At 40.1% G+C, this 10,308-nt stretch overlaps 1 protein-coding gene across 2 annotated transcripts; it reads right to left on the reverse strand.

Annotated features, from left to right (window-relative positions):
* Window positions 1–1,156: 1,156 nt before the first annotated feature.
* Window positions 1,157–4,937, reverse strand: LOC147061973 (L-rhamnose-binding lectin SML-like). 2 transcript variants are annotated; one of them, XM_085915514.1, is made up of 9 exons: window positions 3,966–4,927; window positions 3,451–3,483; window positions 3,296–3,367; window positions 3,049–3,184; window positions 2,722–2,831; window positions 2,603–2,647; window positions 2,308–2,440; window positions 1,507–1,610; window positions 1,157–1,301 (listed from the first exon to the last, which is right to left on the reverse strand). In XM_085915514.1, exons 1-9 carry the CDS (start codon window positions 3,997–3,999, stop codon window positions 1,258–1,260), a joined length of 711 nt encoding a protein of 236 aa, XP_085771640.1. In that variant the 5' UTR covers window positions 4,000–4,927; the 3' UTR covers window positions 1,157–1,257. The 2 variants fall into 2 exon arrangements, with proteins under 2 accessions (XP_085771640.1, XP_085771649.1); XM_085915523.1 differs by lacking the exon at window positions 1,157–1,301 and having other exon boundaries at window positions 1,499–1,610; window positions 3,966–4,937.
* Window positions 4,938–10,308: the final 5,371 nt, after the last annotated feature.

The raw sequence follows: 10,308 nt of genomic DNA on the forward strand, positions 1-10,308 counted from the left end.
ACAGTCAGGACCCGTCCCCCCACCCGAAGGCGGAGGGAGGCTACCCTCTCGCTCACCGGGGTGAACCCCAATGTGCAGGCGCCCAGCCGGGGGGCAATAAGTATGCCAACACCTGCTCGACGCCTCTCACTGTGGGCAACTCCAGAGTGGAAGAGAGTCCAGCCCCTCTCGAGAGGGCTTGTACCAGAGCCCAAACTATGTGTGGAGGCAAGTCCGACTATGTCTAGTCGGAATCTTTCTGCCTCACACACCAGCTCGGGCTCCTTTCCAGCCAGAGAGGTGACATTCCATGTCCCTAGAGCCAGCCTCTGCAGCCGGGGATCGGACCGCCAAGGTCCCCGCCTTTGGCCGCCGCCGAGCTCACTATGCACCCGACTCATTCCAAGTTAACTTAAGGAAACTAACGTGAACCTGAGCTTTTAGGGTTTAAACAAAGTTTGGTAAGATTACACTGGCTCACCTTTGTTCTGTAACTTGACTGCCCTTGAACCTTTTGCATTGAAATGAATGGAATACAATAAAGCAGTTCCAGCTCCCCAAATTTTATCGATATATTTCATGAAGACACAGTAAAGGGCAGAGCTCGTTTGCACTGATGGTAAGTCAATTCCGTATGTGATGGAATTTACAGGTGACAGCAAGAGGCAGAATACCTGTTAGTGGTAGGATCTGTCTCAAGTAGTCTTCCCTTTCTCTGTGTGGAGGAGGCATAGCTCTCTAGGTGACACCAGTGTAGGTACCACATCTACCCGGGTGTTCAGATCGGCTCAGGGTCTAAAACCAATTCTAAAAAAGTTTATTTATTATGATTGTCAATGTCTTCTAGATAAGCTACAAAAAAGTGTGGAAGAACTAGTTTTGAAATCAGAGACTAGTAATAACTGTTCGAATATTTTAAAAAGACAAATTGCAAGCAATATCTCTATTTTTTTTTAAAGTGAAGACAATTTGTAATTTTAGTAATGACACAAAGTCAAAGCAAAGTCCGTCTTCACGGGCCACAAATGATATGGCAGGCCGCATCTGGCCTTCGGTTTGACACCTATATTTTAGGGCTCAAATATGTTTTGGTAAGATTACACGGGCTCAACTTTGTTCTGTAACTCGACTGTCCTTGAACTCTTTGCATTGAAATGAACGCAATACAATAAAGCAGTTCCATCTCCCCCAATTTTATTGATATATTTCATGAAGACACACAGTAAAGGGCAGAGCTCATTTGCACTGATGGTAAGTCAATTCCGTATGTGATGGAATTTAGAGGTGACAGCAAGGGGCAGAATACCTGTTGGTGGTAGGATCTGCAAAAAAAAAGAAAAAAAAACAGTCCGTTAATGGAAGCACGTTGTGTTGAGATTTTTATGATTTTTGTTTGTTTCTATTGGATGACTTGATTCATGAATAAAATGCTGCTTTAAGAATCTAAAAGAATATTTAAAACTATGGCATTGTTTTCCTTTACTACTGCAAAACTTATCTGGAGTTGCTAAAGTAGTGATTACTTACATATACATCTGTAAGAAACCTCCAAGTACTTGTAAGTGCCACTACAGGGTTCTCCCAAAACAGAATTGGAAGCAAAAATTGTACAGCTGCTGGTCCCGTTGCAACTATGGATGCAGAAGAAATTCTTTTAATACTGTACTAATAATACTGCAACAGTTTTGATGAAGTCATTGAATGATTTAAAAACTGTAACTTTTCAAACGCCCAGGCGTTGACATTGTCATTCAAACAACCTTATCATGATGTCAGTCGGACACATTTGATAAGATATTCTTGTTCCCAAATGACCGCACCTGCCACTAATGGGAAACATGACTTTGGATTTGTGCGATTGGCTGGCAACTAGTTCAGGGTGCACCTTTAGATCAACTGTAAAAGGATCTTCCTTGGCCCATGCAAAGTTTCATGGAGAAAATACTTTTTCCCTGTGAGAGCGACTTCTTTCAATGACCTTGGACGAGATGGGGTACACCTTGAAGTTGTTGACAGTCAATCGCAGGATAAACGTAAAAAAAAGCAACTTATCACACTTTCATTCGAATGTTCAGTTTTTCTAATAAGCATGCGAGAGGAAGCTTGAGTGCTCAGAGAAACATCACACGGGAGCAAAAAATGTCACACAGGACGGCTTAAACTGAGATTTGAACTGGGTGGGGCCATTTTCCGAACTAACACACGTTAAGCCTAGTCTGAACTATAAACACAGACACATGGTTTGCAGTGCTTTCCACCCATTCCAAAACCTTGTGAAATTCTTTTCGGATGAGGCTGTGATTTGTTCCCAAGTGTGGCATCATTTACCTGGTGGCCAGAATGTCAGTTGGATTGAAGCACTCATCATTTATTAACTCTCCCTGAGGCCTTTCAAATGTGCACGTGGTCTGATCGCGGCGTCCAAATTCGGCACCCAGCACGGATATGACTTGTTTTTCATCTGGCATCAAGATGAGAGAAAGAACATTGGTGGTGGAAATGTGGGCAGTCACAATACAAATGGTTTTAAGGAAAGCAATAACAATAAACACAAGACAAAATTTACTGCAATGTATAATGCTTGTAACATACAGGAATTCATCATTAAAATGGTTAATCTCACCACAAACCAAACGCGCCAAAGTCCCCTCACACGCCACGACAACAACTGTTGAAAGTAAATTAAAAACATTAGATATAGAACGATATGCATCCTTTCTAATTTCAACGCTAGCAACGTACTTGCAGGCACGCAAGTGAAATTGGTCTGCAAATATTTGGAGGTGCCACCACAAGGATCAGGGGAGTTGAAAAGCCCTGTGTTCACTTCGCATAATTTTTTGCCATTGCATCTGCAGACATAAAAATAAAAGTCAGCAGAATAAACATAAAAACTGTCACAATAGTTTTACTTTAATCATGACATGTGATGTACCTACATGCATATGCACTGAGGCAGATGTGCTAGCCAGTCGGCCACTCTACCATGTCAGGTGCAGCAATTTACATACATTCATTTATTCACTCATTCAAATAACACTTACTATATAAGCAAAATCCATACCATACCTTAAGATGATGTCTTCCAAAACGTCATCCTGAGAGCAGGCCGTGTCAGCCAGCTGCCCTGCAGGTATGCCATCACTGCACACAAATGAGTTTGAGCGCCCATATAAAGCCTCCTTGACGCTGATGACTCCGTAATCTGTCACATGACAAGAGATGTTCTCTTTGACAAGTATAAATGCTAGATTATTTCAATCCGTGAAGATTTTAGGTGTATGAGACATTATTGAAGACAAGGGCGGAGTTTTACAGCATTGTAGGCGATGGACGTTCGAAGAGCTCGTATCACAGGTTGTCACTTGCCTTGGAGAAGAACCATTAACTGTGCAAACCAAAATAAATGTATGAAAAGCTTGTTTGGGGTGGGGGGAGCTACAGTTGTTGAACATAGAGTTTAATAGTCACCTTCTGTGAGGAGAAAAAACGAAGCTGTAAGCACTGGAAAACAAACATCAGTTTAGATACAGTAAATGGATGGCTACACAAAGACCTGAGTCCATTATTCAATTGTGGATTATTCTTAGTTTAGAATATGTTCATCTGGCGAGACACGCATAGCTTTTTGTTTTACTACACTTGGCGACCCTAAATAAAAAAAAACAAAAAAAAACAGTGCTTTAGTTTTTGTTAACATTTTTAATAAACCAAACTGACAATTTCCACATATCCTAAAGAGATGGTTTTACTTTTTCCTAGAATAGTGTTCAAAAATCTGTTTAAATTTGCATTAGTGAGCACTTTTCCTTTGCCGAGATCCAAGTGTCGCATATCTATCAAGATTCTGGTTCAACAGCGTGAATGATATTTGCACGAGTGTGCTCAGTTGTTGCACTGAATTTCTCAAGAAGCACTCCAACATCAGTCTTTCTGCAAACCCTTTTAAAGTAACAAAATTAGTTTTGAATAAAGGGGATACTCACACAATGCTGAGGTGAGCCTGAAGTAGTAAGGCATGTTTTACACAATCCGATCAGTAGCACTAATGATGCCCCGAGCAAAGTCTCTTGTGTTCATAATTAGAGGAAGCATTTGAGACTTCCACCCAAGCTGGTTTGGTAAAAGCCACAACCCCTAATTACACCCCTGTATGTCCCCGTCATCAAATGTTCCAGAGCTGTTTATCATTTTCTAGATTGTTTCAGATATTCAACCTCCACCAGAAATAACAAACAATCTTAAGTCCCGTTCCTCCTAATTACGCTTTTCCAGCTCTCACTGTCATTTCCCTAGTGAGCATTGAAGTCACCCAGCAAAGCGACAGAATCCGCAGAATTAGCACTCTTGAGCACTCCAAAAAGGCTGGGTCCTCTAAACTACTGTTTGTTCTTCTTCTTCTTCGTTGGGGTTTAACGGCAGCTTGCATCCTATTAGTTGCATTGCCGCCCCTACTTTTTTTTTTTTTTCACATCACAACACTAAATTCTCCTCACCAGACCAGTGCTTTTAAAAAACTCAAAAAAACAGCGCTTTCCCCTCCCACTTGACCCTACTTCCAGAATGGTTTTCACCGATATTCCCTGAAGCCCTTCTGTCCGCAGCTTCTCCACCAACTCAACCCTTTGCCCATAATATTTCCTACAGGAAAGCAGCGCATGTTGCACCGTCTCCTCCTCCTGACACTCAGAGCACAGCCCATCCCGGTGTTTCCCCAGAAGGTGGAGAGTGCTATTAAGAAAAGTATGTCCTATCCTCAGTCTGGCAATAATGACTTCATCCTTCCTTTTCCACCCTCCTCTCCCACACTCATGAACTGACTCAGCCACTCTACTACACACTGAGAACAGGTGCCTCCCTTTGCTCTCTACTGTTTGTTGCAAGGTGCAAATAGCAATCAGGACGTGTCGCCCCACCTGAAGACAGAGGAAGGCTACTCTCTCAACCACCGGGGTGAACCCAATGTACAGGGGCCATCTGGGGGGGAGGGGGCAATAATTATGTCCACACCTGCTCGGCGCCTCTCACTGCGTGCAACTCCAGAGTGGAAGAGGGTCAAATAAAGAAAGTACTCCCACTTTCTTTGCAAGATAAGGTCTGACAAGTAAATCATCTTAATACATTTTCTTTAATTGATATGAACACTACTCAGAATTTGTCATAATTTACCAGTTCAATTTGTTAACTTTCATTTCTTTTAGCAGACTCTTTGGCTGACAACAGTGCGAGAGTGTCTGTCTGCTAATGTTGGCAACGCACAGTGCTTCAAGTGGAAAGTGTTGGTACTCCCCTTATTCGACTGTTGTCAGGTAAATGGGCGATTGCTAAAAGCAAATCAGATTAGACATAATAAATGCATAATTAATCATTTTTTTCTGAAATTGAAATGTCCAACTACATTCACTGAAACTGTTATTAAAAAATGTGCAAACTGAAAATGAAAAAAAAAAACTGCATATGCCGAATAAGAGTGAACATGCATGAAGAGATTCAAATTCTGATATTAATATGTTAAATATCGTATACGTGGGCAACACAGTAGAGCTCAACATTTATTTGTAGGATGCCTGTGTAAATACTTTCAGGTGTTATCACTCTGATCTGGCAATTTGAAAACACACAAGCGAGAGGAATCGTACATTTTCTGTAAATAGGTAGGAGCAAACATGGAGGGGGAGAGTGAGGATGTGCTACGGTTACAATTGCAACCTAAAAGAACACTCGCTGTAGTCTGACCTTGACTTTATGACAGTAGTTCTTTTGGTTGCAGAGTTGATCAGTTTGACATAAGCTTGAAAGGTTGATGACATATACATTTACAATAGGAACTGCAGTGTTTGCAATTAAGGAGATAAGTTTAAAGCAAGTTTAAAGCAACCCCATCAGTCAGTTGTTATTTCAGAACTTTTATTTGGAAAAAAAAGTTAAATAAGACAGTCATAAAAATATTTCAGATCTGTTTGGTGGTAAACCATAAAAATGTTATAAAAGCACTTAAGGTAGAGGTTGTAATAGCTTTGCAGAAGCCTGCCATTGAAGTTACCCCCCAAAAAGTCTGAGAGAAGTTCATTTGTACGCATACATTTTGTTATCAAATAATTATTCTTGTATTGACCCCGTTATGACGACAGTACCATCTGCTGGCTCAGTTACAGATCATAAGATAGTGAACATACAGTATGTAAACATGTTAAGATGCACTGCAAACATGTATATAAACATAATCTTTTTTGGCAACTTTGACATGCTTAGAAATTAACCATATACAATTACTGTGCTCCATTATGTAATGTGTATATACACATAAGTGTAATGATCGTATGTAGACAGAGCACCTATTTATAAATAAAAATCAATGACTGTTAGTCTCCAATATTAGGTAAGAATGACAATTTAATGTGGGTGGGAAATTGATGAATGATTTGCCGCATAAGTCAGTCAATGAGAGTTTGTTTTTTAAACCTTGACTTTATGACTTGTCGTGCGATTCTAAAATAGTGTCAAATATACCTTACCGATCTGGGTTTTAAAATTTTATTTTATATATTTTTGCTATTTCTGAGACCTAAATTATGATAAGATACCAGTGGGGCATTTTTTAAAATGATCAACATAATTGATATAATTTTAACACTGAACAGTAGCAGCGCTAAGTCAATATTGGCTGATGTAGGGGGTGGGTATTACAAATATTTACATGCTGATGTGTACTGAGCAAATAACCAGGACAATGCACTTTTTTATACCTTGTATCACAGTGTGATTTGTAACTTTTTAACATGGGAATTGGTGTTTTATGCAGTCCCACAAATGTATGACCATGTGTTTTTTAATGCTCAATGTTTAAATCAACATTGCAATTTGCAGATTGTGATTCTTAAAAAACCTGAATGTTTGAATGCTCTCTTGGCATGTTTTGCTTTATTCCGGAGCATGCATCTTGGGACAATTCTTTCTGTCAACTATGTATTTGTTTTTCAGGAACTGAACTCAAAATTGCATGTTTGTGATGATGAAAAATGGAAACATGAATTGAATTAGGCAAAAAAAAAAAAAAAAAACTCAAGTTCAATACCTGATAAATTGCTATGTTACACAAAAAAAGAGGACAATTCCACAACAGGACACTGTATTGTATTCTTTTACGGTATAGTGTTTGTGCCTTAATGATACGAGACCATGCCCAAGTGTGACATTGGTGCAATAAAGTCTGACTCCACCAGGATATTTTTAATTTAGAGAAAATAGAGAGCGCTCGATATGTACTTATTGTGACCTACGTTGAACCATTTGGGTTTTTGTTATTCTTTTTGTATGTCTGTCTGTCACATCATTGTGTATTTCTAAAAAAAAAAAAAAAAACATGTATTTGAGATTCTGATATTGCGTGTACTAAAATAAATAAACTGCACTCTTACTGAAATCGTATTTGTTTGGGTGGGTTGGTTTAGTTTTCTTTTCCCCAGTCTGTTGTATCCTGACGCGCATCAAGTCTGCGTAACAACAGACAACTACATAAATGCAGCAAACAAGGTGGAAGCCGCGGCACAGGATGAGTAGAGCAGAATGCAGTAATGTACTTTGTCTTGCAGTTGGTAAGATAATGCTATCTTCTCCCTCCTTGCCTATTTTGTCCAATATTTTCTGAAATCATCTGTTTTGGGTTTATCAGATTCTAAGTTCTAAAAGCAATTACTTGTTAATTCATTGACCTTTGACATTGACAGGTATTTCAGCATGAGATTCAAGTTATAAATTGATGATCAGTTTGTTATCATACACATGATGTACATATTGAGCAAGCTGTGGGCATCTGCAAAAAGCTGGTGTGTCACTTCTCTCACAGCTAGAAAGAAGAAGGCAAGATATGCTCCCAATCCAGTTGGGCTCGAGTAAAATGATAATCCATAACTCAGAACCTGTCTGTGGGGAAAAAAAGATGCACCATTTAATTTCATCTGTGCAATATAGATGTCGTGGACTCTGTCAGCGGGTCACTGGGCCCACTGCTTGACCACTGATGGACTTTCAGGAGAAGGCTACGGCAGCGTTTTCTACGTGAAGCCTGTTCTTTAGGAGGTGAAGAACAGGCTTCACGTAGAAAACGCTGCCGTAGCCTTCTCCTGAAAGTCCATCAGAAAGTCCAACTCCTGGTGGTATTTAACACTGCACATAACAGTATGTGATTTGTCAATACTTCTTTGCATTTTTTCAGACTTTTGAACTGTTGTTTTAACCCACACACACACTTATTCTTCTTTTGACCACGTTAGAGTGCTCATATGTCTTCTCTGAGTTTACGAGAGCCATGTTGACTCTCTTGGCACGCTCAAGAATCCCCCCCCCCTTATTCCTATCGCCTTTCTGGTGAAATCCATCTTCTGCTCTACCAAGATGTCCAATTAACTCTGGCCCACTTAAACCCTCTCACTTTGAGCTATACGGATGATCAGCATTTCAAAGCATTCGAAAGCGCCTTTCTTTTATCTTCCACTCTGAGTAGCCGGAAAGGAGCCTGTGGTGTGGCTTAACACAGCTTTACTCTGATGAAAACCTGATCACTTTCATTACTAACAATGCCTACTGCACAGTACACGGCCTAATCAGTGTCCAACAAAGCAACGTCAACGTTGAATTTATTCCAAAGCTAAATGTGGACAGTAGAATGTTCCACTTGGTGGCAGTATTGCTCCATTAGGGCAGGTAACACAGTATGGTGAGTAATTTTACAAGATTTTCCTTGCCATCCGTCTCTGGTTGTTCTTTTTTTATCCTCATTAGGGTGGTGGGTTAGTCGGAACCTACCCCAGCTGATTTTAGGCAGAAGGCAAGGTACACACCTACTTTGCAGTAGACATGTAAACAACAATTCACACTCAGATTCAAACATATGGACAATTTAAAGTAGGGAAGTTCTGGAGAGACGCTGTTTCGCCGCTGCAACACACTTGATTCAAATAATCAGCTCATCAGCAAGCTATGAAGAAGCTTGATAAAAATCCTTATCATTTGAATGGGGTTTGTTTCAGCTGGGAGTTATGGAAAACAAAAACAACAGTGGCCTTCCATGACTGAGTTTAGAAACTCCAGATTTAGTCTTCACCTTAAAAGACATATTTTTGGAATGTGGCAAGATGCATCGCTATCTGGGAAAAATAAACACAATCATGGATGGAGACAACATGCTGTTTTCCTAAACGATAGTAATTTGCAGGAAACTGTCAAGCCAATTTGTTTTAGGCATTGCACTTTTCTAAACACGGCATTGTGATCAATATTGCCTTTGTGGAATATGATTAAAACTGTGTCTGTAACTGCGGTATTTAAAGACTCTCCTGATTTTTTTTAAAGACTCCCAAGCCAGTATAAGGATCCTGGAGGTAGTTGTCTCCAGAAAAACAACAATCTAGTTCGAAGAATTACTCCGAGGCCTGCTGTGGCCATAGCAACAGCTTTTCCTCACTGAGTGCTCAGGAATGGGAATGGAAGAGGAGATGCTGCTCTTGCCTGAGATGGTGTTTTGGCATAGAATAGGAGTCAAATCCAGCCATTCTCAAGCACGCTGCAGCAGCACATTAGTGTGCCGTGACTCATGGGAGATGCAAAACATCAGGTATTCTACAAGTAATTTTCACCTAATTGGTCTGATAATTATGTTTTTTTCATGTATCTTTGTTCATCTCTTAATGCCAGCAACAAACTGACTGTTCCATTACCGGCATGTGTTATTACAACAGTATACAGAAGTCATTCCCAAGCACCTCAGCATTTTAGTGTGCCATGAGATATTTGTAGGTGTAACACGGGACATTTATTTAATTGGTTGGAAAATGATTATTTACGGTGGCATGGTTCAAGTGGCAATGTGGTTGATGTGTGATCTTTTGACCTGGTGATACTGAATCCCCAGTAAGTATGTGAATGAGAAGGTTAAAGGTAGAAAACGCAATACAGGTGAAAACCCATTTATCATTAAAAATTAGAATAAATCAAGCTTTATTTGCACGCACGCACGCACACACACACGCACGCACACACTTTGTTTAGTGGCGTGCTGTGCGAATTTTCCCGTGCAAAATTTGTGCTTCTGCTCAAAGTTTGTGAAACATTGAAACAGATAGTTTTTGACCTGTACACATTCCTCCCCAGGAGATTTCAATCAAATGTTTCCAATGCAAAATTTGTGCTTTGGCTCAAAGTTTGTGAAAACATTTAAACAGACCTGGGGACATTCCTCCCCAGGGAGATTTCGATCAAATTTGACCTGTCATCTCTGTGGGTGCGGCACCACTTCTATCCCGCCTCTTCTTTTCAGCCAATAAAGTACTT

The sequence above is a fragment of the Syngnathus leptorhynchus genome, chromosome 1, assembly GCF_054491065.1.
Source record: "Syngnathus leptorhynchus isolate UIUO chromosome 1, UIUO_Slep, whole genome shotgun sequence".
Taxonomy (NCBI): Eukaryota; Metazoa; Chordata; class Actinopteri; order Syngnathiformes; family Syngnathidae; genus Syngnathus; species Syngnathus leptorhynchus.